General features: G+C 23.4%; 13 protein-coding genes across 13 annotated transcripts in view, besides 8 other annotated features; 3 read left to right on the top strand and 10 right to left on the bottom strand.

Annotated features, from left to right (window-relative positions):
- Window positions 1-2,141: 2,141 nt before the first annotated feature.
- Window positions 2,142-2,402: a repeat region.
- Window positions 2,266-2,733: a repeat region.
- Window positions 2,734-2,757: 24 nt separating this feature from the next.
- Window positions 2,758-2,924: a repeat region.
- Window positions 2,925-3,001: 77 nt separating this feature from the next.
- Window positions 3,002-3,342: a repeat region.
- Window positions 3,343-3,575: 233 nt separating this feature from the next.
- Window positions 3,576-7,019: a repeat region.
- A 19-nt stretch (window positions 7,020-7,038) lies between these two features.
- Window positions 7,039-7,585: a repeat region.
- Window positions 7,586-8,851: 1,266 nt separating this feature from the next.
- Window positions 8,852-10,597, top strand: EHI_192140 (uncharacterized protein; the record flags this gene model as incomplete). The annotated part of the gene is made up of 1 exon (XM_645245.1): window positions 8,852-10,597. One exon carries the CDS (start codon window positions 8,852-8,854, stop codon window positions 10,595-10,597), a length of 1,746 nt encoding a protein of 581 aa, XP_650337.1.
- A 118-nt stretch (window positions 10,598-10,715) lies between these two features.
- On the bottom strand, window positions 10,716-11,387 carry EHI_192130 (Rab family GTPase; the record flags this gene model as incomplete). Its single annotated transcript, XM_645246.1, has 2 exons — window positions 10,716-11,274; window positions 11,341-11,387. The coding sequence occupies 2 exons, from the start codon at window positions 11,385-11,387 to the stop codon at window positions 10,716-10,718; spliced, it is 606 nt and encodes a 201-aa protein (XP_650338.1).
- Window positions 11,388-11,493: 106 nt separating this feature from the next.
- On the bottom strand, window positions 11,494-12,027 carry EHI_192120 (uncharacterized protein; the record flags this gene model as incomplete). The annotated part of the gene is made up of 1 exon (XM_645247.1): window positions 11,494-12,027. One exon carries the CDS (start codon window positions 12,025-12,027, stop codon window positions 11,494-11,496), a length of 534 nt encoding a protein of 177 aa, XP_650339.1.
- Window positions 12,028-12,289: 262 nt separating this feature from the next.
- On the top strand, window positions 12,290-13,020 carry EHI_192110 (60S ribosomal protein L7, putative). The gene has a single exon (XM_645248.2). The coding sequence runs from the start codon at window positions 12,306-12,308 to the stop codon at window positions 12,996-12,998; it is 693 nt and encodes a 230-aa protein (XP_650340.1). The 5' UTR covers window positions 12,290-12,305; the 3' UTR covers window positions 12,999-13,020.
- Window positions 13,021-13,071: 51 nt separating this feature from the next.
- Window positions 13,072-13,671, bottom strand: EHI_192100 (inosine triphosphate pyrophosphatase, putative; the record flags this gene model as incomplete). Its single annotated transcript, XM_645249.2, has 1 exon — window positions 13,072-13,671. One exon carries the CDS (start codon window positions 13,669-13,671, stop codon window positions 13,105-13,107), a length of 567 nt encoding a protein of 188 aa, XP_650341.1. The 3' UTR covers window positions 13,072-13,104.
- Window positions 13,672-13,766: 95 nt separating this feature from the next.
- EHI_192090 (60S ribosomal protein L27a, putative) lies at window positions 13,767-14,291 on the bottom strand (the record flags this gene model as incomplete). The annotated part of the gene is made up of 2 exons (XM_001913901.1): window positions 13,767-14,233; window positions 14,289-14,291. 2 exons carry the CDS (start codon window positions 14,289-14,291, stop codon window positions 13,787-13,789), a joined length of 450 nt encoding a protein of 149 aa, XP_001913936.1. The 3' UTR covers window positions 13,767-13,786.
- Window positions 14,292-14,478: 187 nt separating this feature from the next.
- Window positions 14,479-14,994, bottom strand: EHI_192080 (zinc finger protein, putative; the record flags this gene model as incomplete). Its single annotated transcript, XM_645251.1, has 1 exon — window positions 14,479-14,994. One exon carries the CDS (start codon window positions 14,992-14,994, stop codon window positions 14,479-14,481), a length of 516 nt encoding a protein of 171 aa, XP_650343.1.
- A 504-nt stretch (window positions 14,995-15,498) lies between these two features.
- On the top strand, window positions 15,499-18,132 carry EHI_192070 (uncharacterized protein; the record flags this gene model as incomplete). The annotated part of the gene is made up of 2 exons (XM_645252.1): window positions 15,499-15,559; window positions 15,629-18,132. The coding sequence occupies 2 exons, from the start codon at window positions 15,499-15,501 to the stop codon at window positions 18,130-18,132; spliced, it is 2,565 nt and encodes an 854-aa protein (XP_650344.1).
- Window positions 18,133-18,138: 6 nt separating this feature from the next.
- On the bottom strand, window positions 18,139-18,702 carry EHI_192060 (uncharacterized protein; the record flags this gene model as incomplete). Its single annotated transcript, XM_645253.1, has 1 exon — window positions 18,139-18,702. The coding sequence occupies one exon, from the start codon at window positions 18,700-18,702 to the stop codon at window positions 18,139-18,141; it is 564 nt and encodes a 187-aa protein (XP_650345.1).
- A 121-nt stretch (window positions 18,703-18,823) lies between these two features.
- EHI_192050 (UDP-glucose 4-epimerase, putative) lies at window positions 18,824-19,849 on the bottom strand (the record flags this gene model as incomplete). Its single annotated transcript, XM_645254.1, has 1 exon — window positions 18,824-19,849. The coding sequence occupies one exon, from the start codon at window positions 19,847-19,849 to the stop codon at window positions 18,824-18,826; it is 1,026 nt and encodes a 341-aa protein (XP_650346.1).
- Window positions 19,850-20,545: 696 nt separating this feature from the next.
- Window positions 20,546-20,661: a repeat region.
- Window positions 20,662-24,413: 3,752 nt separating this feature from the next.
- Window positions 24,414-25,058: a repeat region.
- A 521-nt stretch (window positions 25,059-25,579) lies between these two features.
- Window positions 25,580-26,083, bottom strand: EHI_192040 (uncharacterized protein; the record flags this gene model as incomplete). Its single annotated transcript, XM_649865.2, has 1 exon — window positions 25,580-26,083. One exon carries the CDS (start codon window positions 26,081-26,083, stop codon window positions 25,580-25,582), a length of 504 nt encoding a protein of 167 aa, XP_654957.2.
- Window positions 26,084-27,255: 1,172 nt separating this feature from the next.
- On the bottom strand, window positions 27,256-27,594 carry EHI_192030 (uncharacterized protein; the record flags this gene model as incomplete). Its single annotated transcript, XM_649866.2, has 2 exons — window positions 27,256-27,297; window positions 27,382-27,594. The coding sequence occupies 2 exons, from the start codon at window positions 27,592-27,594 to the stop codon at window positions 27,256-27,258; spliced, it is 255 nt and encodes an 84-aa protein (XP_654958.2).
- A 146-nt stretch (window positions 27,595-27,740) lies between these two features.
- Window positions 27,741-27,761, bottom strand: part of EHI_191920 (transcription initiation factorTFIID subunitTaf73, putative) — a gene marked incomplete at both ends in the record, with an annotated part of 1,164 nt that continues 1,143 nt past the window's right edge. The window contains one exon of the mRNA XM_649867.2: window positions 27,741-27,761. This exon is cut by the window's right edge and continues 677 nt beyond it. Within this exon, the coding sequence (XP_654959.2) occupies window positions 27,741-27,761 (21 nt within the window).

The raw sequence follows: 27,761 nt of genomic DNA, 5'->3' as shown, positions 1-27,761 counted from the left end.
AAATCAAAAGATAAAATTACATTAAATAACATAATAAAAGAAATAATCAATGTTTTAATTATTAAAATATTTAATACGAGAAATTATCAATATTGTTAATATTTCTTTTTGTTTATTGAAGATGAAATAATAAATAATTTAATCATATTTCATTCTTTTATTTTGATTAGTTAACAATATTATCATCATTCATTCAAATTAATAATGAATAAAAATATAATTATTGTCACTAAATAAAAAATAAATAATTGTTTAATGTAAATTAAAAATTATAATAATAAATATATTTCAAAAGTAGTGTAAAATTATTTATTCATTTTTTAAATTCAATCATAACATTACAAATTTATTTTTATTTAATGATGTTTGTATTTCAAACTAATAAACAAAAACAAACTGTCATGTTAAATTATCGATAAATTTATTCATTTATTTTTAAATATTTTCTATTTCCTTTTATTTCAAAAATATATATTTTTTATGTAAAAATTAAATAAAAACAACAACAATAATGGTTATGTAACATTCGATAAAATATTTTATTTTTAAATTTATTTTGTTGTTTTTCATTTAAATAAAATATGTTGTGAAGAATATTTAAAAAAATGTAGAATTGTAGTTATTTATTTCAAATGAAGGTGGAATGTTTTTTAATAATAAATAACTTCAATTCATCAAATTGATAAATAAATAATTATCATGTTTAATTATTATTTAAAATGACTATCAACTAACAACAATCAATGAATATTAAATAAATTAAATTACTTATCCTTTGAAATATAAGTGGTTGAAAAATTATATTTTGTAAATTCAAAATGAAGAAGAATGTTTTAAAAGAAAATAATACCGCAAAATCAGAAACTAAATAAATAAAATGAGAAAGTGATAAATGAGATATATTTATTATTATTATATCTGTGTTATAAGACACAGCAGAATGAAAAGAATATATATATGAATAAATAGTGTTGATTATATTAAAAAGAATAAAAAGAATTTTAAATAATTAATATTGTTTTGAATTTTAACAATGTTTTCATAAAATAATAAAACATTGAATAAAATAATATGGAATATTTTTCCAATATCAAACATTTAAAGACATGTTTGATTGTATTGATTAACTACTAATATTATATTCGTAAAGAAGTTCATGAAGAAAAGAAGAAAATAAAAGTAGATAAATAACAACAAAAATTGTTGGAAATTTTTAATGGAATAACTGGAAAATATTCATTTCCAATGTAAATTAATGAATCAAAATGTTTATATTGTTATTATAATACAAAAAGATAAAATGGAATTGTAATGATGATGACAATGAAAAAAAATGTTATTAACATTAATTAATGTAGAAGAAGTTAAAAAAGAGATATTGATTATCAGAGTATTACTGAAGAAAAAGAACAAAATATTAAACAAGAAAAGGAATAACCAAAGAAATAAAAATAAAGAAATAAAAGAATGAAATATATAGAAGAAATTAATTATTGTGATTTGGAAAGTGAAAGAACTGAAATTAAATAAATTATTCTTTCTAAAAAATCAACAAGAAGAAGAATAAGAAATAAAACAATGAAATAAATAGAAAACAAAATTACCAAAATATTTATGTCTGTAAAAGAAGATATTGAATTTATTGAACATGAAGAACTAGAAAATATTTTATCAGAACTACTTATCATAAAGAAGAAATAATTAAAAAGATAATAAATATGTATAATGATTGAACATCATTAGAAAGATAATGGTTGTATTTCTACTGTATGTTTGATGAAATAATTTAAAAACACTTAAAGAAAGTAAATGAATTTTTATTTAAATTTATTTTGAATAGTTTATTATAAAATATAATAGTTTATGTTTTAAATAAACAATCATAATTTAAATAGAATGAATAATAAATGAAATAATTAATTTATGAAATAAGAATGTTAAATATTATTTTATTCATTGAAACATTGATTATTTATCATTCTTTTTATTTCATTTTGTTTAAATTACATTATTCTCATTATTATTCATTTCATTAATTTATTAATATTTAATATTTATTTATTTGAAAGTACAACAAATAATCATTCTTTCTTATTTATTTGTTATTTATTTCTTTTCTTGTTGGTATTCTTGAGATAAGGGATTCGAAGATGGCATGTCAGAGACATCACATAAAAATATAAAATATTTCTATACTTCGAATATCTCAGTTTTCATCTGGTCATGACATGTCTTTGATGAGATAATATCTATTCAAAACGAACTGGTTATTATTTATTAATATTTATTATGAGTAGTTATTATGTAATAATATTATTCATTATTAATTATAGTGATTATTATTTACTAAGGGTTTATTATTTATCAAGAATTATAATTTATTAAAGAAGATGCATATATTATTGTTACTGTTGTATGTACATTTGAATATAATGATATTATCAATGAATAGTGTTTTTTAAGTGGTGTCGGAGATAAAGGTGATGAGTCATAATCATTAGATTATGGATATCCTCTCCTTAAAACAACTATATAAAGAATGAGAAATATTATATTACTCATTAAAATCAAAATAAAAGTCAGGCAGTAACTTAACCGAGGAACCATTTAAGTCGAGCATGCTTGTAAAAACAATATTTGAATAGAAATAAAGCATGTTGAAGAAACTGATCACTTACTTCTCAACATGATGAAAAACCTAAAAAGAAGGTTAATCATAATTGATTTGTTTTTATGTTATTCTTCTTGGGACTGAATGTATCACATCTGAAACACAACATAAACCATAGTATAATTTATGTTTTAACTCTCTCTAAGTTATTATTTGGTTATGACGATATCTTTGAATATGAAATGTATTAGTTAATATTGCAAATTGTACATCAATTTATTATGGTTGAATATTACATATTGTAATATAAGAAATGACATTTATTAATAAAGAAATTAAGAAATAAATATGGAAGTATTAATCAATGAAAATGATATAGTAAAGTGTGGTTAAGAATAAAAGAAAATTAATCATAATAGTATAGTGGGAATGAAATACTTTCTTCTCTCTTTCATAAATTAAATTAAAATAAAGAAAAATGATATTATTTAAAATTAAAATAGAAATCAAACTAAAAGTTAAAAGGAAGAAAGAAAACAGAAAGAAATTTGAGAAAACTTTAATAGGAAGAAATAAAAGAAAGAAGTGATTTTCTCATACTCATACAAAATCTTAAAGAATATGTTAAAAAAGAGATTATTCTTTAAAAATAAGTTCAACGATGGGATTAATCTCCACTGATTCAGATAGAATGGATGAAAATTCTATTAACACTTAATTAACTAATTTTTTATTTATTTCATATTATTTATCTGATATTTTAGATTTATTTATTCATTTCTTTTTATTTTATTGAAACCATTTATTTGTTGATTTAAATATTATTATTTGTCAATAAAACATTAATTTTCATTTATTTTATTCCATATTCATTTTAAATGAAATTCTTAGTTATATTCATTACAATAATTAAATAATTTATCAATAATTGAATAAATAAAAAAGAAATAATTTAACTATAATCAAAAAGCAATTAATTAAGTATTAATAGAAATAGCTTCTATTATTCCTGGCTTAGGGGAGACTAATCCCGTCTCTTCGTCTTCTTCTTCTATTAGCTCTACAGAGTATGTTTGGTTGTGTTCTCCGCAGTATTCCATGACATCCATCATGTTTTTTATTACAAGGTTTTTTACTTCTTTCTCGATGTCAATGTCAATTTTTAATTCTTTAATTAATCTAATACTTTCTTTATTTATTAATCCATTTATTGAGATTACTACTGGAATTATTTTGACATCTTTTAATTTTTCTATTTTCATTAGCCTATTCTTTAATTCATTATACATATTTCTTTTCTTCCAATAGGCTCCATTAATATTGTGATCAGCCACAATAGTCATATCAAATAATAAACAAGTTTTGTTCTTTTTATCTAATACGTATATGTCTGGTCTTTTGTGGTATTGTCCATCACTTTTAGGCATTATTTGTTTGTTCCATATCATTGTGATGTCTTTATATTGGAACATTGTTTCATATGGAGGTTTTTTATATTGTTTATTTCCTGTGTATTTTCTTATTAATCCCTCCCATATTATAATGCCAACATTGTCATATTTTTCTATTTGTGATTTTTTATGACCAATACAAGATAATAGAATGTATTGTACTGTAGCTATCTTGTCTTTACAAAGTGTTGAGTATTTTAATCTTTCATTTTTCATTATTTTTGATTTTCTTGTACATACAAAATATTGCTCCATCTTGCATTTTAGTTAATTGGAGAAATGCATTCTTTTTAATATTGATGGACTTCCATGCTTTCACTGTAGTAGTTTTATCTACTCATTTTGACTGGAACCATCTTCTAAAATGTCACTTATTTGATGATACTTCCATTTTTTGATGTATTTGTCATTAATTTTTTTATTTCTACTACTACTTCTTTTTCTTTTTTCTTTTCAATAAATTCATTTATTATTTCTTCTATTTTTGTTTCATTTATTTTATGAATTAATGTTTTTTAATTCTATTCCATATTCCCTTCTTACTGTACCATCTTTCTAATATGTTATTTCTTATTTCACTTTCTCTGGTACAGTAGTACATCACTGTTCTTACTAATTCAATAACATATTCGTCATTTATATTTATTAATCCTTCATTTCTTCTAGAGGGACATATAACCTATCTTTGGAGTTTCACCATGTATTTTGCCTTTCTTAAATATTTTCTTATCTCCAAATCAATTTTATCTAGGTCAGTGATTTTCCAATTTACAACTGATGCTGAATATCTGAAGATAGGGATTACTTCAGTGTTTATTCTAGTAATATATCTTCTATTACTACTTTCATCAGTGTTTATTTCTTCCATCTTCTGATTCATTTTTCTTTGATGGATTTACAATTGAAGGTGTCATCAATTTCGTCGGACTGCCATATTCCTAAGTATTTATACAAGTCATCATATTCTACTATGGTGATGTTTTGCATTCCATTTGGTATTTTCTTAATGTTTTTTAATACCATTCCTGACTTTTTCTCATTCATTTCCATCCCTATTCCACTTATTAATTCTTTAATTTCATTGTGGATTATTCCCATTTCTTCACTACTTTCCGTCATTATTCTCAAATCATCCATATATAATGTGTGATTTGATTTTGGGAATTTCTCTTCGATGATTTGAGAAATTACATTCATCTGAATGATGAAGAGTATATTTGATAATGAATCACCTTGTAAAATTCATCTATTTAATTTAATACATCATACTTATTTATTAAATTTATAACCGATGAATATCTTCCACCTAGTCATCATACTTTCAATAATGTCAATGATGACACCCTCTACATTAAAATATTTTAATGATTCAATTACACATTCATGGTTGACTGTGTCATATGCTTTCTTGATGTCATAATATGACTCCACATATTTTGGGTATTTTTCTTCTTTCTGCTGCTTCATCATATAACTATTAATTATTCCTTCTTTAGCAGCTAAAGATTGCAACTTACATCCCAATTGGTTATTATTAATTTTAAATGATTCACAATTCATGTTAAGTCTTCTGTGAATCTTTTCTTTTAATATGGAGGTAAATACTTTCATAATTACATTTGTACAACTGATAGGACGATAATTAATGACGTCGTTCCTATCAATTTGTGGATTAATAAAGTTCTTCAACTTACCATGTCTAATTTGATGTTTTGAATGAAGTTCAACCATTCATTGAAGATATTGAGAATGGATTCTCTTGATGATGACATCCTTTTCAAATAATACCCATATATAGTGTCTATTCCTGGTGCTTTCCAGTTACTTATTCTCATTATACTTAAATTTAATTCATTTATTGTTATAATGACACTATCATAATTTCTATATCTTTCATTCCACGAGGTGATTTGTTTTATTTTCCAATAATCTTTATTTAATATCACCTGTGTTTCATATAACGATTTCCAATATTCTAAAGTAATATCGTTATTTGGGTATATTTCATTTTTTATTTCTTCCTTATTCTAATTTTCTTGTTAGAATCAAACATGATTTTATTTGTATTGATTCTGACCCTTTCTTCCTTATTAAATTTAATTCTTTCTTTGATCATAGTCATCATATATTTTTAGTATTTTATTCTTTCTAGTGCTTTAACTTTTATTCCTTCTTCATCATATTCTTTTAATTTCATGATGCACTTTATTCTGTACCATTTCCTTCCCTTGACTAGATCTTCTAGTCTATTAATTTTCTTTATATTTCTTTTATTTCATCAAATTTATCTCCTATTATTTTATTTTGGAGATAGAAGTGCATAATCATTGAAATATTATTCATATCATCTTGTAGATAATGCATTCTGCTTCCTGACATTATCCATTTATTATTAATTTCATTTATTAATTCATAAGTTTCTTTTCTTTGAAAGTAGTAATTAATGTTTGTACATTTTTCTATTTTCATTTCTTTAATTTTATTGATGAGAGTTTTAAAGTATTCTTCATCAATTTCTGTAGAGTTATTCTTTAATATGATGTTTTTTATTATTGAATTACACTCTACTCTTCCTTCTATTATATCATTTACTTTCACTTTAATGTATTGTTTAGTATTTTCTTTTATTTTATGTGATATTTTAATATATTTAATATATTCTTTTTCATTATTGACATTGATGTTTATCACTTTTATTATACTTTCTATTTGTTCCCATCTTAATTTCTTATATAATTTCTTATTCAACCAATTAATTGCAAAACAATACAACACTTCAATTAGAATTCTATTTCTTTCTTTTGTTGTATTTCTTCTTGTATTTTCATTATACTTTGTTTTTTGACAATCAGTGTTTTGTTTTTCTCTTCGATTTCCACTACTGTCTTTTTCATAGGAGTAGTTTCGTTCATCTCCATTGTTCCTGATGATGCTTTCCTCAATACTGGTTGTATATTAAAAGAATAGTAATATTAAATAAAAATTAGTTAATTAAGTATTAATAGAATTTTCATCTATTCTTCCTAGCTCAGGGGAGACTAATCCCATCCCTGAGCTTATTAAAAAAGAGTAATCTCTTTGTTTAACCTATCATTTAGGTTTTTCTTGCAAAATGAGGAAAGCACTTCTTTGTTTTATTTTTCCTATTAAGGTTTTTCAAACTTCTTCTGCTTATTTCTTCTTTTTAAGCCTTTGTTTGTTTTCTGCCTTAATTTTAAGGAATTTCATTTTTCTTATTTTATGAATGGAAGAAGGAATCATTTTATTACTACTGTATTACTTTGACTAATCTTCTTTTTAGTCTTACTTTGACTAATCTTCTTTTAGTCATACCCACACTTCAGTAGATTCTTATATTACATCCATGTAATATTCTACTGTATTCTCTTGCTACACCCTTTGCAGCATTCCCTAATACATTCCTAATTCAAAAGCACCGTCATAACCAGATAATAACTGGGAGAGTCGAAGAATGAATTTGTACTAGGGTTTATGTGTGGTGTTTCAGACGTGCCACCTTCGATCTAAAGAATAGTAATATTAAAATAAATAAAATTAAAATTTTTTCTCATTATTTATTTCAACTGAAATTCCTTCTTTGACTTAATTTTTTCTAATTAATTGTTTTCTTATGTGGAAGTATTACTTATACTATATTCAATATCACTAAAGATAATAAAATAAATTTATTTATTACCTATTTTTAATCCAATTATCAAAAATTTTAGACTCATAGAAAGAAAGATAATGTTAAATATAACATTTGTTTTAAATAAAATAATTAATGGTTTTTTAATTTTAAAACTACGCTTAACGTAACTCATAGTTATAAGAAATTGAAACCGATAATGTAAAATTTCTGAGAAAAAAGATAAAATTCATTAAAACATAAAAAAAACAAAAATTTGGTTAGACTTTGACTTACATATTATATCAAAATTAAACCTTAAGTATTTTAGTAATATGTCTTTAATGAGATAATGTTTTATGTGTCTAGTAAATAATATCCTACTTAACAAATTACAAACTAATTTGGGTATTTTATAAGAATAAACTCTGACACACCATTTCACAATTTATCAATTTCTTAATAAAACTTTCATTAGAATCAAAAAATTATACATACTTTTTACTTTTATTTGTTAAATTCATTTATTATTAAATTAAAACCAAACAAAGAAGATCCCCTCATCTTCATCATACGAAATTTTTACATCCTAATTAATAGAATGGAAGTATTTGTAAATTCATAGAGTCTTGTTGGAATTAAATTACTAAAATAAAATATGAGTTAGTTTCATAAAACACTCTTTTAACCCAACCCTTTCCAGAACTGTTTTTAAATAGTGTTTATTTTATGGAAATGAAATGTAAACATAAGATACATATTCGAAGAAAAGATATTATTAAGAGACTCACTAGCAAAAAGAATAAATGAAAATTAAGTCATTTGTTTATACTTCTAAAGACAAAGAATGAAGCTAAATTCATTTATTTAGTTTCTTTCTTTTTTATTCTTTTATTCTTAGCTTATTTCCTTAATCTGATTTACCTCAAGCCTAGAAATTATGTATGTTGATACAATTCTTTTCCTTACACTTTTTTTTAAATGTGAATTGCTTTTCATTTTAAAAATAACAACTTTAACAGAAGAACTTGAAAAGATATTAGTACCTAATCTATAAGAAAATTAAATGAAACTATAAAAAATAAAATTATGTATAAATGAAAAAGTATTTTGAATGGAAAAAAGAAAGAGAAAAGAACAAGAAAAGATAATTCATTTATTATGTCACATAGGAAGATTGATGTCAAATTAACTATTCAAAAAGTTTTCTCATCTGCTCCAGAATCAAGTTTAAGCCAATTTGGATTTATTACCTGTACATATTCACGTGGAGATATTACAGAAACTACACAACCATTTGAGATAAATAAAGACCTTAACCAAACATTTAATTTCCTTAGTACTTTTATTGTTAAGAGCCAAAAAGAAGGAACATACAAAGAAAAAGAACTTCAATTTGTTATTAAGACAGTAACAAAAAAGAAAGAGTTATTTAAAACATCAGTGAACTTATCAAAATTTGTGAATAGTATTACTACTTCACAAATACTTAATTTTACATATAAAAACCTTCCAATGCAGCTTTTATATTCTCTACAATTTTCAGGTCAAGTTCATCAAATAACAAAAACTAGTCAAATACCACAATTAAAAAGACAAATCACTTCAATAACTATTCCCCTTGAGAAACAATCTGCAATGGCTTCTTCAATAACTCCAACAACTAGTACACCATCAAAACAAACAACAGCATCATCACAAATTAGTTCTGGTCTTGCACGTAGTGCTAGAGATGCAAGAAGTCAAAATTGTAGTTCAAGAGGAGATTTTTCAGGAGGGTCAGTTGATATTTCTAGAAGAGTAGGACATCAACGAGTTAAATCAGCCTTTAGTCAACGTCCTATATTTCTTTCAGAGATGAATGAAGTTCAAAAAGAAAATTTACCAGAAGATGAAGCGAAATTTGTTGATGATATAAAACAAGTAACGTCTTTAATGCAATTTGATTTAGAATCGAAAAATATGCCAATGACTAATACATTAATGAGTGAATTAATTTTTGAAATTCTTATAAAGAAAAAAGCATTTGATGGAAAAGAAGATTTATTAGAAGCAACTAATACAGCATTAGAAGAAACAATATCAAATGATTTACTATTTGTAAAACAAGCGATATATTTATATTCAAGTATTAGTAGATTATGTTTATTATTTAAGAAAGAATATGAAAAGAGTAATAGTAGTCAAATTGGAAATTTTATTAAAGTATTATCTGAATCAATAAAGAAGTTATATACAAAGTTATTTGAAATTATTAAAAAAGATTTACAAAAATTAATGGAATTAATATTTAATAAGTCATTAATGAGTTGTGATGAATTAATAAATTTTATTGATGATTTGAGAAAAATGTTTGAACAAATGAGAGTAACGAAAGTATTTATAAATATATTTGTTGAAGATTTATTAAGAGAAATTAATATTCTTTTTATTGAAGAAGTTGTTAATCCATCAAAAAAGAATTGTTGTACAACAATTGGAATGAACTCAGTTATGATTATTTCATTTCTTCAAGATTACTTTAGAAAACCACATATATTTCAAATAGATTGTAAAGATCAATTTAGCGTAATATCTGAAACTTCAAGAGTTTTATTATTAAATGATAAATCTATTTTATCAGATAATGAAGCTAGAACTAATATTTGTCCTCATTTATCTCTTGCTAAAATTACTAGTATTTTAGAAAATTTAATTGTTAAAACTGATCAAGAAGAATTATCAGTTAAAAAAGTTATTTCACAAATTACTAATACTGATAATTTTACTACTGTAAAATTTGATTATTCAGACCCTTTATTAAATGAAAATAAATTAAATGAAACAATAAATAAAAATGAAAATTGGGAATTTATTCCATTTGATTTATCAACTACTCCATTAATTGGAAGAAATTATTTCAAATAAAATTCAATGATTTGTTCAACAATAATTATGAATTAATTGAATTTATTTGTTTTGAAATTATATTTTTAATTTTTAATAAAAAAAAATGAAAGATTTTTTAATTGAAATAAAAAATGAATTAACAACAAGGCGCTTGTTCAACTTCATCATCATTTTTAAAAGGTTGAACTAATGTTTCATTTGGTTGAACTAATAAAGGTTCTGATTCTAATGCTTTTTTTGCTAAACATTCAAAAACAAAATCAACATTATCACCAGTTAAAGCAGAAGATTCAACATAAATAGCATCTAAATCATTAAATTGAATCCAATCATCAACAGCTTCTTTTGATATAACACTTCCTTTATCTATTTTATTTCCAATAATTACAAATGGAAATTTACCATTTTTATTAGTTGTACAATTCTTAAGAAATTCATTTTTCCACATAGTTAATTGTTCAAATGATTTCGGATTTGATACATCAAATACTAATCCACAACAATCTGCTCCTCTATAAAATGCTATACTTAATGATATAAATCTTTCATTTCCTGCTGTATCCCATGTTTGCATTGTAACTTCTTTTCCTTCTACAATAATAGACTTTGTCATAAAATCTGCTCCAATTGTTGCTTTATATGAATTTGTAAATTTTTGATTAACAAATCTATGTATCAAAGCTGTTTTTCCTACACTATAAAATAAATAATAATTATTTTGTTTTCATAAAATATAATTTGATATATCAACTTAAACAAACTTACTAGAACCTAACAGAATGGTTTTTAATAATCTAGAAGAACTCATATTACTCTTTTAAAGTTCATTTTTTTTGTTTTTAAGAACATTTTCAAATATTTATTATTTTTTATTATAAATTTTATTTTTTTGTTTTTTTTTTACTATGTAAAACTCAATTAAATATACTATGCTTTTTTACTGGTGCTGGTGTTACGTTCAATAAAATACTTCTTTGTCCTGCATCAATATCATCAAAAGGTGAACCTATACATGGATCATCATCTCTTATATTTGAACAATCTCTGTCACTACATGCACATACCCCAAAAATACATGACTGACCATGTTTAACACAAACACAATTTTTATCACATACCCCTTTACAACGACATCCTCTTTTACTTATTCTTTTCATTGTTTTTTGCATTTCAATATCAATAGAATCATCGTATTTTGTTAAATCTTGTTTATTTTCACTTAATAACTTTTTTCTTTTTTTCTCTCCAATTTCTTCTAATGGTTCGGTTTTCTTTTGGTATTTTTCTACATATTCTTCAAATGTCATTTCACTTTGGTTTACAATCTCAAAAGATAATCCTAATGGATATTTTCCTTTTTCTGGTACTCCACATGACCCTCCTATTGCTCTTTTATATTGTGTTATTTCAACTTTCCCAAATTTAACTGTATCATCTGTTGTTGTCATTTTTTAATCTTCGTTTTATAAAGTTCTGTTTTTTTCTTTCTTCTTTTTTTTTTAACCAAAATTCCATTCTTAAAAATACCAAAATAAAAATAATAAAAAAATTTAATAAATAATAGTTATATATAAATATTTGTTATTATATTCATTAGAATTAAATAATTGAATCTATTTTTTGTTATATAAAATGTTTTATATAACGAACATATAGAAAAAAGTTGTAATGAATAGAAACCCTTGAAAAGAACTAAAATAAGATTTAGGGCTTTAGTGTAGGAGAAATGAGTGCTAAGGTAGCCACCGCCGTTCAAAGAGAGACATGCACAAAAACTGTTTGCCCATGTAAAGCAAGATGTCAAGCATTCAGAAAAGAAGTAATTCTTAGAACAATTAAAAATCATAAAGATATTGAAGCTGCCAAGAAAGCCGTTTATACTGCTAAGAAGAATGCAGAAATTAACGGTGATTTATATGCAGAAGCCGATCCAAAATTAATTGTTGCTATTAGAATTAGAGGTATTAATGGAGTTTCACCAAAAATTAAGAAAATTCTTAAACTTCTTAGATTAAGACAAATTAACAATGCTGTCTTTATTAAGGCAAACGCTTCAACTATTAAGATGTTAAGACTTGTTGATCCATATGTTACTTATGGTTATCCAACTTTAGAAACTGTCCAAAAACTTATTTATAAACGTGGAGCACTTAAGATTAATGGAAATAGAATGCCAATTACTTCTAATTGCATGATTAAGAAAGCACTTGGAGATAAAGATGTTGTTTGTGTTGATGATCTTGTTCATGAAATTTACACAGTTGGAAAACATTTTAAAGAAGTTAATAATAAACTTGCTCCATTCAAATTAAATGGTGCTAAAATTGCTGAAAAGAATAAGAAAATCCATTTCATTCTTGGTGGTGGATTTGGAAATCGTGAATTACTCATTAATAAACTCCTCGCTAATATGATCTAAATTGACTTCTTGGTTAATAATATTTATTTCTCTTTTAATTCAATTCAATAAAAATAATAAATTTTGATGTTTTATTTAATCAAATTTTGAATTATAACTCATTTTCTTATTTAAAATAATTTGGATGTTCTTTTAACCATTGTGCTAATTTACGATACCCAACTCCTCTGTGAGAACATTGATTCTTTTCTACTTCACTCATCTCTGCATATGTCTTATCATATCCTTCTGGAACAAAACAACTATCAAACCCAAATCCATTTGACCCTCTTGGTTCAACGACTTTACCCTCAATAATAGCTTGAATCTTTACTACCTCATCACTTTCTTTACGGGTTAATCCAATAGAAAGAATAGCTTGTGCTCTGTAGTCATCAAATCCTTTTGCCATTTTATATAATCCAGCTGGTCCAATACTCTGTACAAAATATTTAATATATGGTCCTGGTAATTCTCCCATACATTTTAAATTAAAACTAACATCTTCAACAATAACTGGAGTATTAGAATGTTTAATAGCTTCTTTGGCTTTATACTCAATAATATTTAATGGACTTTCTTGAATTTCCATTAAATTAATATTAACTATTCCAATTTGAAGTCCTAAATCTTTTAAAATTTCATTAATTTCTTTTGCTTTATGAGGATTACTAGTGACAATACGTACTTCCATTGAAAATTATTTAAGTGAATATAAAAGGGTTTTTTATTATTAAGTTCATTTTGTATATTTATTTTGAAAAATTATAATATTTATAACAAAAAATTCACAAGATAATAAGATCCAATTAAGCAGTAAGTTCACATGCTCCTCCAACAGCCTTAATCTTTTGTTGAGCTTTTTCACTGAAATATCTAGCTCTGACAATAACTGGTTGTTTTGGAAGGAATCCTTTACCAAGGACCTTGAAATAACCATGTTTTACACAGTCAATAACTGGAACTTCTTCTCCAGTTTTAGCATTCTTATATTGTTCTTGAACATCTTTACCAACAAGGCTCCATAATGAATCTACATTGATACTTGGACAATAGTATTTATTAGCTTTAAGATGGAATACTCTCATTCCATGTTTGCCAAAGTAGTCTGGGTGGAAGGTAGTGAACCATGTTTTTCTGTGGTGTTGTCCACCAGCATTTCCTCTTCCTCCTCTTTGCTTTCTATGTTTTCCAATACGACCATAACCCATTGAAACATGTCCTCTTCTTCTTCGTGTTTGTCTGAATCTAGTGGCCTATTTATGTTAATTTCTTTTCACTTTAAAAAATCTGAATGTAATCTGAACAAACCATGACTGCTTTGCAAAAGAAGTTCTTTTTTTAAAAAAACCCTTTTTTCTTTTTTAAATTTTTTAATATTTATTTTATTATATTTTATAATACAAAATATTAGAAGAATAGTTAATTTTTTTATAAAAAATAAAAATAAAAGTGAGATACATCACAAAATAATCAATTAATCAATCTCAGCCAAAATATTTTATCTCTTTCTTTTAGCTGCTTTAAAAACACCACCAGTTGAATTGTTACAAACAGGACATTTTTTACATCCAATTGCACAATCAGAACAAATCCAATCACCACATTTCATTATCATTGGTGTTTTTTCTTCATTATATTTTTTTTGACATTTAGGACAAATAGTTTCTTTTTTCTGTTCTTTTTCTTGTTGAAGTTTAATTTCATCAGCTTCTTTTTGTTCTTTCATAAGTTCTTCAGTTTTTTTTTGAGCTTCATGTTTTCTGTTTTCTTCAAATTCACGTTCTAATGTTAAACTACTTTTTGTAAGACTTCTGTCGTGAATAAATTTACAATTTTCTCCATATCCACAATATCCTGTTTCATAAAAATCTTTACATATCTCTGGTTGATAATCATATCTACAATTCTTTTTAAAATGGGTAGTTGTATCAGTTTGTTTTGCTCTTAATCCACTTCCTAATTGTTGAATTTGACCAGCACCTTTTGGTATAATAAGTTTCTTTTTCTCAGACATTGGAATTATTTAGTTCATTTTCAATTTTTCTTCTTTAAAGATTGTAAATGAATAAATCAAGAATTTTAAATTTAAGATGTAATGAATTAAAACACATTTTGAATTGAAACGAATTGAAATGTGTTATTAGTGTATTAATTTCTTTAACAAGAGAGTAGTAAGTTTATTAAAGTAATGTTAAATTCTTTTATAAAAGAACAGAATTTATTTTTTACATATGAAATAAAAAATAAAGAAATAAAGGAATTTAAAACAATTGAATATTAAAAATATTAAATAATTTAAAAGAAAATCTAAACGAGTTAATAGATAATAAAGAAAGAAAAGAAAGAAATATTCATGAAAATTTAATAAATACAATAATAATAATTAATGTTTTAGATAAAATAAAATATTAAAAAAAAACTTCTTTCATTTGAAAAGTTCAATAGAAAATAAGAAAAAGAAAATTTACTTAGAAAAAAAAAAACTTAAAAAGTAAAATAAAAAATATATTTAAAGAATATGTCATTATTACCACAGTCATATCAATTAATTCATGTATTTACATCACCTCTACAACAGTGTTTGAAACAACATTATTTTATTTTTGTTTAAGAAAAAGATAGAAAGATTAAAATATATTCATAAGTAGGTGAGTTTAAAACATGTGTTGTACATACTTCACACACTCATCAAATTATTGCATGTATTAGAGAAGAAACAACTAACAATAATACAAAAACATTTTTATTAATTTCAGTTCATTCAAATAAAGCAAATTTTAACCAAAATATTCAATTAGATACTGTACATATACCAACAAGGTCATATTGTGCAATTGATCAAAATGGACAAGATGTAATTGTTTTATTTGAAGATTATTATTATTTTTCATACACTATAATGAGAAATAATTTTTATGAACCAAAATTAAGAAATGTTATTTTACCAAAATCAAATAAAATTGGTGGTGTTAATTGTTTTACTGTATTTTCACATTGTGGATTACCAGTTGGGGTTTTTGGTACAAGAAATGGAATAGTTGGATTTTTTAATGTTAATAGTGGAATGTTAATTCAAACAATTAGTATAAGTAAAAAGCCAATTGAAGAAATTCAATTAAGTCAATCAATACTTTTAATTCAAACAGGAAAGATGATATATATAATTAAAATTAAAGATAATGATGAATTAATAATAGAAAATCCAATAAAATTTTGTACAAGTGATATCTTTTATGTAAATAAAGGACAAATTGGAGTTAATATTAATAATAAATTACAAATATGGAATATTGGAATTAAAGGACCAATACTACTTAAAGAAATTGATTATTCAAATAGAGTATATACAAAAACAAATATTACAGCATGTTCTATTGGAGATTTAATTTTTATTTCAGACACAAAATGTATTAGTATAATATACGATTCTACAGTTATTTATTGTGAAAAATTAATGGAAAAACCAAAAGGAATTATTCCATTTCAATTACCAACAATGGAAGATATTAAATTATTTGAAGGAATTGTAATATGGAATGAAAATCAAATTATATTATGTAAACCAACAAAGTCTATTGAACAAATTATTATTAATCAATTAAAAATTGAAGAAGATATTGAAAAACAAAATAAAATATATTCAATTTTAAGAGGATATGAAAGTTCTAAAGAAACAATCATTGCAATAGCAAAAATTCTTGTAAAAGAATATCCAATAAAATCACATAAATTATTAGAAACATTTAATATATTTAATTATTCTATTTATCAATATATTTTTATTCATCATAAACTTTCAATTCAAGAATATGATTTAATATTACAATCTATTGAAAAACATTCTGAAGAAAGTATTGAAATTGCAGATTTAATTGTATCAATTTATATTATTAAAGATTATTATTATGGAATTACTGCTGATTCATCATTTATTAAATATTTAAATCAAAAAGTATTATATAATAGAACAAAAGCAATGACTAAATTAGTTGAACATCCTAAATTATTTTGGAGATATATTTTAGAATTATTATTATTGTGTGAATTAAAAGTTGTTAAAGTTTATTGTAAAACAATAAGAAGTTTATCAATGAATATTGTAGAACCACAACTATTTATTTCATCTTTAATTAAAAATGTTCCTAAATCAATTTTTGAAATTTTAAATACCTCTCCTTTATATGATAGTTTAACTATTCCTCAAAAATTTGATATGTTATGTAAAGCAATTAAATTATCTCCTAATCTTTCTCATATTATTCAATTAGAATCTTTATTATTTCAACTTAAACCTCAACAATTAGATTGTTTAACTCAACTTATTAAACCAAAAACATTAACTTTTAGTTGTATTTGTATGATTAATGATTATGCTAAATATGATTTATATGATTTATATGTTAAAGCAGTTTTATTACAACAATTACCATTAATATCTGGTGATGTTGATAAAATTATTGATTTAATACAAAGTTTTGATAATCTTTTATTTGACTTCTCTAGAACTTATCAATTTTTAGAATTAAATAGTTTTATATTAGAATCTGCTATTTTACTTTATCTTTATGGACAATATGAAACTGCATTAGAATATCTTTTTAATAAATTAGAAACTTTATCAAATAAAGAAGATATTGAAATATTTATTCTAAAATATATTATTGGAAAAATAACTGAAAATGAGTTACTTTCAATTATTAATAATAATAATTATATTAGTTCTGTATTATTAAATTTATTATTAAATAAAAATAAATTCATTTGTTATTTTACTCCAACGGTTATTACTCAATTAGAACTTAATTATATTAAAATTACTTCTTCTTCTAAATTACTTAATAAACAAAAATGTTTAGAAAGAATTATTCTTTCAGTTGATGGAACAGCTCAAAGATTAATAACAACGGCTAAAGCACCTTCAGAAATTATAATTTTTTGTCCAAAGAAACATAAATTTACTATTCGTTCTTTAAAACAAAAAGCAAAAATTACAACAAAAATAGATCCAACAAATAATGTTATTAAAGAAATGAATAAATTAATTAATGCTTTTTTACTTGAAAATGAATTTTCAAATAATAAATTGATTTGTCCATTATGTGTTAAATCAATTCTTGAACCAAATAAATTAGAAAAAGATGAAGAGAAATAATTGAATTTAAATATCTTTAAAACCATTATATTTTTGATAAATTATACTTAGAAGATCACTATTATTTTGAATTTGTTCTGGTCTATTTGCAAATGCCCATTGTAATCCTTCATATACCATTTTTTGCCATGTACCTTGTTGGTCAGCTTGAACAAAATTTGTTGTAAAAGATTCTCCCATAATACAAAGTATTTCACCTACAACATCTCCACTACCATCTCTTGCATTAAAATAATCTAATGCCTCACCTAAATCAACTCCACAACAAATTAAATCCATTACTTTTTGTGCTACTTCATATAAACTTAAATTTTGTACATAAATTTGGTTTGTTTCAATAAATGAAATATATTCTTTTAATTGTCTTGCTTTTTCTTCATCACCATGAAGTATAATACTCTCACCTTTCATTATTGTTCCTGCTTTTTGTTTAAAAAGAATATCAAGTATTCCTCCTTTTCCACTTCTTTCTATTACTTTTTTATCAACTTCAAATTGTTGGTTGTTTATTATAATTTTAACAATACTATTAGTGTTACAAAAGCTTTCAAAAAATGCATTTTGATTCATTATTTCTTTATTTCTTTTTCAAGTTTTTCTTTGTCTTTTTTTAATTTTCTTTATTAAAAAAAAAAGATGAAAAAATAAATAATAACTCTTTTTCTTTAGTGAAGAGAAAAGCTTAACTTATTTAAATGCCATCTGGATAATTTGTTTGCCATCTCCAAGAGTCTTTGCACATATCTTCTAATGTTAATTTTGCCTTCCATCCTAATTCTTCTTCTGCTTTTTTACATTCAGCATAAATAGCTGGAATATCTCCTGGACGTCTTCCAACAATAGTATAATTAATCTTCTTACCTGATGCCTTTTCCATTGCATGAATAACTTCTAATACAGTACATCCATTTCCTGTTCCAAGGTTATAAATATTTAATCCTTGTTGCTTTAATAATACTTTTAGTGCAGCTACATGACCTTGAGCAAGATCAACAACATGAATATAATCTCTAATACAAGTTCCATCTCTAGTATTATAATCATTTCCAAAGACTGATAATTGTGGTAATTTACCTACTAAAACTTTTGTTATAATTGGCATTAAATTGGTTGGAATTCCTAATGGATTTTCTCCAAGTAAACCACTTTTATGTGCTCCTATTGGATTAAAATATCTTAATAAAATTACTGATGCCTCTTTATGTGCCTTACTAAAGTCAGTTAAGATTTGTTCAGTCATTGCTTTAGTTTGACCATATGGATTTGATGGCTTTTGTAAAGGTGTTGTTTCTTTCACTGGCATAACTTCAGGTTCTCCATAAACAGTTGCTGAAGAAGAGAAAATAATTCTCCAAATATTGTGTCTTTGCATTGAGTCTAATAAATTCAAAACACCATTCAAATTATTTCTATAATATTCAATTGGTTTAGAAACAGATTCTCCAACTGCTTTTAATGCAGCAAAGTGAATAACAAAATCAATGGTATGTTTATTTAATATTTGATCAATTTCATCAATATTGAGTAAATCAGCTTTATAAAATGTAATTCTTTTTGGGTCAGCTTTTGTAATTTGAAGAATATGTGATATAACTGTTTCATGTGAGTTAGTTAAATTATCAATAATAACAACATCATATCCAATTTCAATAAGTTCAACAACAGTATGACTTCCAATAAATCCAGTTCCACCTGTAACAAGAGCGGTAGGTGCCATTTGATTTTTATTTAAAGATTAAAACAATTTTAGATTAAATACTTTTTTGATTGAAACTAATACCTAAACTATAATTTAATAATAAATTTAAATTAAAATAAAACTATTTCTTTTTGTGACTTATAAAAGCAGAGTCTATCTGAGAAAGTTAATGTTGTAAGTAAAAGGTATTATTAACAGTATTATAACTACCCAATTTATGACTTTAAAGAAAGTCAATAATTTATAACAATAGTATTTGATGTTATTAGTTTATTACATTCAATTCAAATGTGTTAATTTAATTCATTTATACTCTTGTTTTAATTCAACTATTATAACTAAGTTATTAAAAAATTCCCAATAAATGGTTCTTATGAAATTATCGATAAATAGTATTCTATTTGAACTATTGAAAAATATTAATGAGAATTACATAGAAATTAATAATAAATGTTGTTTAAAATTTCAATTTCTTAGAGAAGTTTTATTTCATAGAGAGTAATCAATTTTATTTCTTCTAATTATAATACTCCAATAAAATGGTTATGTTGATAGGAGAGGTGATTTTTCTCATTTATCTAGAATAGTAAATGGTTCTCATTCTTTTCTTTCTTAAATCTTTCCAATTCAACAATCTCATTCAACTAAATACTATGTATTTATTCTAATACATCATTAAATTTTTTAACTTTTTTTATATTTTAAGTAATAATTCATTCTGGAAATAAACTTTATACACCAATAGAGCATATTGAAGAAACTGAAATAATCATTTCTAAATATGAAGAAAATCCAATTGTGGATATGTCTGTTAATTGTCCTTTTTTCTTATTCTTATTTTTATTATCTTACTCATTTGATTCATAATGAATTAATTCAATGAAATAATACAAATAAATTGTTTATTCATTTTATCTTATTTCTCTTTTATTCTTATTTCTTTTATTATTTATTAAAAACACATTCATTGAGTGTGAAAATTTCATTAAATGAAATAAAATAAATCAACATTGAATTATGTAAATTTTTATTTTACCATTTCATTCATTGGCAGATAAATGAAATGTTCTTATGCTTCATTGATTTGTTTTTTATTCTTTTTTATTTCATTTTCAATTATTCAAGACTGATTTTTTTCATTTCAATTATTGTGATTCGTTTTGGTGTGAAACCTCCTTTTCCACAAAGTGCATTTGATATTCCTCCATATTCAAATGAACTTTGTTTACAATATGATTTTGTTTTATAATTTTCTTTATAAACACAAATATCATGTCCACATCCAAGTGCAAACAAACAATTATCTGATTGGTTCCATAACCAAAATGCATATCCTGATTTTTTAATATCAAATTTCTTCATTCCTTCAATTCTTCCATTTGATTCTAATGAAAATAAAAATGATTTTGAATCATTTATATAACAACCAACTTTATCAATTTTAGAATCAACATATCCTCCAAATTTATTTCCTTCTTCATCTTCAATAAGAATTATTAGATGTTCTTTATTCTTTATTCTTTGATCAAATACTGATATATCAGCATTCCAATTATCTTTATCTGAATCAAATAGTGTACTGAATACTTTTCTATTTGTCCATTCTTCTATTTGTTGAATTTCTACTTGTCTCTTTCTTTCTTTTTCTTTTTCTTCTTCTTTCCTCTTCTTTTCTTTTACTTCCTCTTCTTCTTCTCTCTTTTTCCTTTCTAAATAATCACTGTATTGCTTTTCCCATTCTTCTTTCTTGTTATTAAATTCTGACGTGATTTTATCTTTCTCTTTTGGTACTCTGAATATTTTGTCTTTCATTTTCATTTCTTCAATTGAAATGATTTTATCAATTAATTCATTCCGTGTTTTACTCAGTATTTCTTCATCATGATTACATTCTTCTATGATTCTTGACATTTTATTCTTCATTATTTCTATTTGGTTGATTGTTTCTTGACTTTTTTCTATCACTAATTTTCTTCTTCTTTCTGTTTCATCAATCCTATCAAATATTCCTTCTCCTCTTTTAATAGCTTCTGAGTATGTCTCATCTGGTTTTATTTCAAATACTTCATTTTTAATACTTCCTAAATAGTATTGATAATTCTTAGTAGTATCATCAATTGATTGTTGAATGTTTGAAAGTGTTTCTACTACTTCTTTAATTATTTGATTATTCTTGTTTATTAACTCTTCCATTTTAATTTAATTTGATGTTTATAAGTTCAAAATATGTTTAAATAGTTAATCCACGTTATTAAAATCAAATCAATCATTATTTTATCATTATTTTAAATAAATGACTTTTATCATTTTTAGAATAACAATAAATATATAATAATAATAATAATATAATAATAATAATATTATAATATTGTTATTTTCTATAATTAGTTTATGTTATTTTTAGCATTTTTTCATTTTTTTTTAATAACAAAAAAAATTGAAGAGAAGAAAATTCAATTCTGTTTTATTTTCGTTATTTCATCGTTTGTGATTTGAATTTTCATGTTTTATCAACATTATTTCTTTATGTTAATTAAGAAATGGATATTTCATGTCTGAAACACAATACAAACATTAATACAAAATCAAATAATGAATTATCATTTATTATTTGTTTATGATGGTTATGATGATGTATTTGAATAAGAAATATATTAATTAATAATATAAAGAATGAAATAAGATAATATGAAAGAATAATATCAAAAGAAGAATAATTTATTCAAAAAAAATAAGAAGAAAATGTAAATAATAAATAAAACAATGAAATTACTCATTTTAATAATGTATGTTATGATTAATATTCTATTAATCAATGATCAAATGTTACGTTTATTATCTATTTGTTATTATTTTATTGATTTGACACTTTGTAATTATATGAGTATTTAATAGAAAGAAAAACACAAATAGATAAATAAGATAGAAGAGAGTTCAATACCAAGAACGGATGATGAACAATAGAGTTGATGGTAATACCAAAGTATTTATTGTAGACAAGTGCTTTGTGTGCATTTACATGCATTAACCATTTTTGTTATTGTCAAAGTTGGAGAGTTTTGAAAGATGAACTAATCTCGTATTTATTTTATTTGTCAATATTATACTCCTCATTATATTCTATTCAACTATCAATATTTAAATAAATTACTTCTTTTTGTTAAATTAATTTGGGGGTATATAAATAAGATGAATAAGAAAAACAAGAAGTAAAAAATAGAATAAATAAATGATAATCAAAATATAAACAAGATAAATAATGAAATATAATGAATATAAGAAAAATAATAAAATTATATTTATTCACAACTTCTTTTAAATTATATTCATATTCATTATATTATTATCTAATTATTATTGTGACTTTATTTTATATTCATTCATTTCTTTTATTACTTAATATTCATGATTATTGATAAAGATAATAAAAAATGAATAAGGATACAAAGATGATATTAATTACACAATAACAAATAACCAAACAATATTATTTAATTAAATAATAAAAGAATACTAAACTAAATAAATAGTGAGAAAGTAATAATAATTAATAAACAAAGAAGAAACAAATAAAATAGAAATAGAAAGAAGTATTAACGAAATGATGAATAAGAATTAAACAGAAATATGATAATATAGAAAATAAGAATTAATACAAATACAAACACATATAAAATTCTAAAAGAATAATAATGATTATAAAATTGTATTTTAAACTCAAAAAAAGAAAACAAATAAATTTAATGTAATGTTATAAATCCAAAACATTTATAATGGAATGTAAAAACTAATACAAAAATAGATATGAAGATAGTTGGTAGTATTTTAGAAATGTTACTATTAAAATAACTAATAGAATCAGAAATAAACATAAATCAAATAAACAAGAATATTTAAGTTGCAATATAAAAATGATATAAACAAATGTAAAGAATAAATAAGAAAATCAAAAATAAAAGAGAATAAATAATAAAGAGAGTATTAACACAATCATTCATTTTATTTTCTCATTTCTATTCATTAATTTTAAATTCACTTTTAGTAATATATGTTTATATTTCATCAATTATTTTACTGCAACCAAAAAAGCAACTAATGGAAAGAAGAGAAAGAAAGATACAAAAGAATAAAAAGAAAGAATAAAAGTAGAATAAGATAATGATAAAAAAGATAAAGAGTAATAAAACAAAAGAGATAATAAAAGAAGAAAAGAAATATGAAATAAAATGTGTATTTTTATTGTAAAAATTAGAAATATTCAATAAAAATTGTATAATCTAATGATGTAAAATAATTAATAATATTTTATTGTTGAACAATATTTTATTCGTTTTATATTTATTATTTGTATGTATAATTTCATTATGATATTTATTATATAATTAAACATAAGTGTTATGTTATTATTATAACATGTAATATGTAATAAAATATAAATGAAAATGATATGAATATATGATATAGAATATAAAAAACAAAAGAATAATAAGAATAAATGATAAATAAAACGAGAAATGATAATAAATGATATAATAATAAATTCAAAGTATAAAAGATAAAAATAATATTAATATAAAACAAAAGAGAATAAAAAAAAAAGAAATCAATTATGATTAACCTTATTTTTAGGTTTTTCATCATGTTGAGAAGTGAGCGAATCAGTTTCTTCAACACGCTTTATTTCTATTGAAATAAAGTTTTTGCAAGCATGCTCGACTTAAATGGTTCCTCAATTAAGTTGCTGCCTGACTTTTATTTTGATTTTAATGAGTAATATAATATTTCTCATTCTTTATATTGTTGTTTTAAGGAGAGTATATCCATAACATACTGTTATAGCTCATCTCCTTTTACCTTCGACACCCCTTAAAGAAACCCTATTCCTTGATAATATCATTATGTTTAATTTTTGTGCAACAATATCAATTATATATGCGTCTTCTTTAATAAATGATAATTCTTAATACATAATACCTCCTTAGTAAATAATAATCTTTATAATTAATAAGGAAGAACAATACACGTTAATGAAGAACAATACACGTTAATGAATATTAATCTTTTATAATACTCACTTCTAATAAATATTAATAATAATAAACAGTTAGTGTTGAATAGATATTATCTCACCAAAGGCACGTCATGACTAGACGATAACTGGGAGATTCGAAGCATGGGATTATTTTAGGGTTTCATGTGGTGTCTCTGACGTGCCATCTTCGAATCTATATAAAACAAAAGAGAATAAATATAAATTGAAAATAGATATAAAATATATGAATATAAAAATGATAAAGATGAATATTCAGATGAATAAATACATCTAAATAGAAAAGAATAACAATAAGAAAATCTAAATAATATAAACATAAAAACATAAAATAAGAAGAATATAATAATATAATAATATATAGATAATAAGAAGAATACAATGATATAAATAATATAAACAGAGAAATAAATATAAAAATACGATAGATAAATAACATATAAATAAAAGAATATAAATAATTAAAATAATTAAATATGATTCATCAAATAATCTATTTCATTAATATTTCATACAAAATGAATAGAATTGAATATAAAATATAAACATAAATATATATATATTCTGTATTTATCATATTTTTTATTTTTATTTGTTAGGAGCAAAATATAATAAATGGAATATTCTATGGATGCAAATTATTTTGCTTCTTTTTTTCATTTTTTTAATTTATTTAGATGCATTTTCTTTGCTAATTTTCATACCCGTAAATGTTCTACACCAACATGTTTTCCAAAATTAATGGCTCTTTCCTGTTTCTTTATGTCTTTCTCAACAATACCTTCTCCATCACATCCAACCATATACAATTCATTATATGCAATATGATACAAATGAGCTGTTTCTTTAATTGCATAAGCACCTCTTTCACAAAAACTCTCTTGAACATCAGCACAATTCACAATACATACAAATCTTTTATGTTTAAACAAAGGAGTAAGGTTTTGTTTTAATCCATTATTATCCCAATCGTATGAAGGAACAAAACGATCTAACAATGTTTTAATTGGTCCTGGCATATTAAAATAATAAATTGGAAATGCAAAAACAACAATTTCAGTGTTCAAAATATCCTTCGCTAGTTTGAATGTCTCGTCCTTTTGGACACAATAAAAGTCGTCTTTGTTTCTACATTGTAAACACCCATAACATGACTTTGGATTCATTCGAGGTACATTAACAATCTTCTCCTCTATTTCCATCTCTTGTTTTAATCCTTCAAGAAATTTATTGATAAGCCATGCAGAATTACCATTATTGTTCCAACTTCCATTCAATACAAGTACTTGGTGTCTTTGTCATATTATTAACAAATGTCTCATTCAATTTTTGATTTAACTTTTCAAAAAACGAAATACCTCATCAATCGACGAAAATAACTTTTCTTTATTTCAACCTCTTCACTTTCTCCTATCTACTCAACACAAGGATAAAATCACATTACTTATTATATCATATATCTTAGCTTTTTGCTTGATACTGCTACTTGGTATTAAAAATGGTATGTATTATTCAATTTATACATTATCAAATCTCAACATATAATGTGGAAAGACGTTTTATGTTTGATTAATTATACAATTATAAAAAACAAACTAATCAACATTTTTAAGTAACAAACAAAGAATAAGACTTACTTTGTGTTATTTACCTTTTTCAAAAAATACACATTCTTTTTGATACATAATGTTTGTATGACTCATATTTTTATCAAAAATGTTTATAAATAAATTGGTCGATGTTTGTTATTCTTTTTAGTATTATGTTATGGCTGTTTTGTTTAAAAATTAGATGTGTATTTTCTTTTGTGACTTAATCAACTCAGTGTTTGAAAATCAACCAGAGAAGGATATGTACAATCTGTACAGATTACAATTTTTCGTTTTTTTGCGTAAAAAACATCTTAAATCTTCATCAAAGCTCTTCGTCTCATCAACACTTCTTCAATTGAACATTCAATCTTTATCAAATTCAGAAACTCTATGTCCTTTCTTTTCTTCGTTTTTGTCTGGAGACTTTTCTCTCATTGACCTATCTCTTCTAGACGAGTTTTTTCTAGAGTCACTATAACGGTGAGAATGGTATCTATCATCTCGTGATGGACTTCTAGATGAAGTACTTTCCGAAGAATGATAGTGGTGGTGATAATGATGTCGTCGTTCATACGAATCACTTCTTGACCGAGAGGAATGTCTTCTTCTATGAGAAGATCTATGGCGAGAATAACTTCTTCCTCTTCTTCTAGAAGAGGATTCATGTTGTTTGTGATATCCACTACAATCAATTAGTTATGAACATATAATATAAATAAATTAATAACAAACAATTTATAGCTTTTATTCTGATACTTTTGATTGTAGTCCTCTGTCCCATTTCAAAATAATTGGACGTCCTTCCCAATTCTTTTCCCTGTAACCTAAGATATTATTTCAGTATTCTTTTTTTTCATATAATAATGTTCTGTCAATGTAATATTCATTGGTTATTGTCAATAACAAACTTGTTTCTTTATTTCTAATGCTTGTTCATGAGTTTCAAAAGCTACAAAAGCAAACCCTTTTGTTTTCCCTGTATTTTTATCTGTAACCATAGTGATTTTACATCCATCATATTGAATGAAATTCTTTACATCTTTTTCTGTACTTGAATAAGGAATATTTCCAATATAAAGATTAGTATATTCATTATCATCTTGATCAGTTTTGTCTCCCATATGAAATCTAACAAATCTTCAATTTAAGTTCATTTTTTCATTTTTTCGTTTTTAAAAACATTTCAGAATGTTGCAAAGCATAGTTCAATGCTTTTCGACTTTAATATTAATTCAACACTATTTCATTGGTTTTCATTGATTCTTGATTATAACAAAATTAATAAACA

This window comes from Entamoeba histolytica, genomic scaffold, assembly GCF_000208925.1.
Source record: "Entamoeba histolytica HM-1:IMSS scf_1104750519179 genomic scaffold, whole genome shotgun sequence".
Taxonomy (NCBI): domain Eukaryota; phylum Evosea; order Mastigamoebida; family Endamoebidae; genus Entamoeba; species Entamoeba histolytica.
Note: the sequence above shows the minus strand (reverse complement) of the source record. Positions and strands in the feature narration are given on the sequence as shown.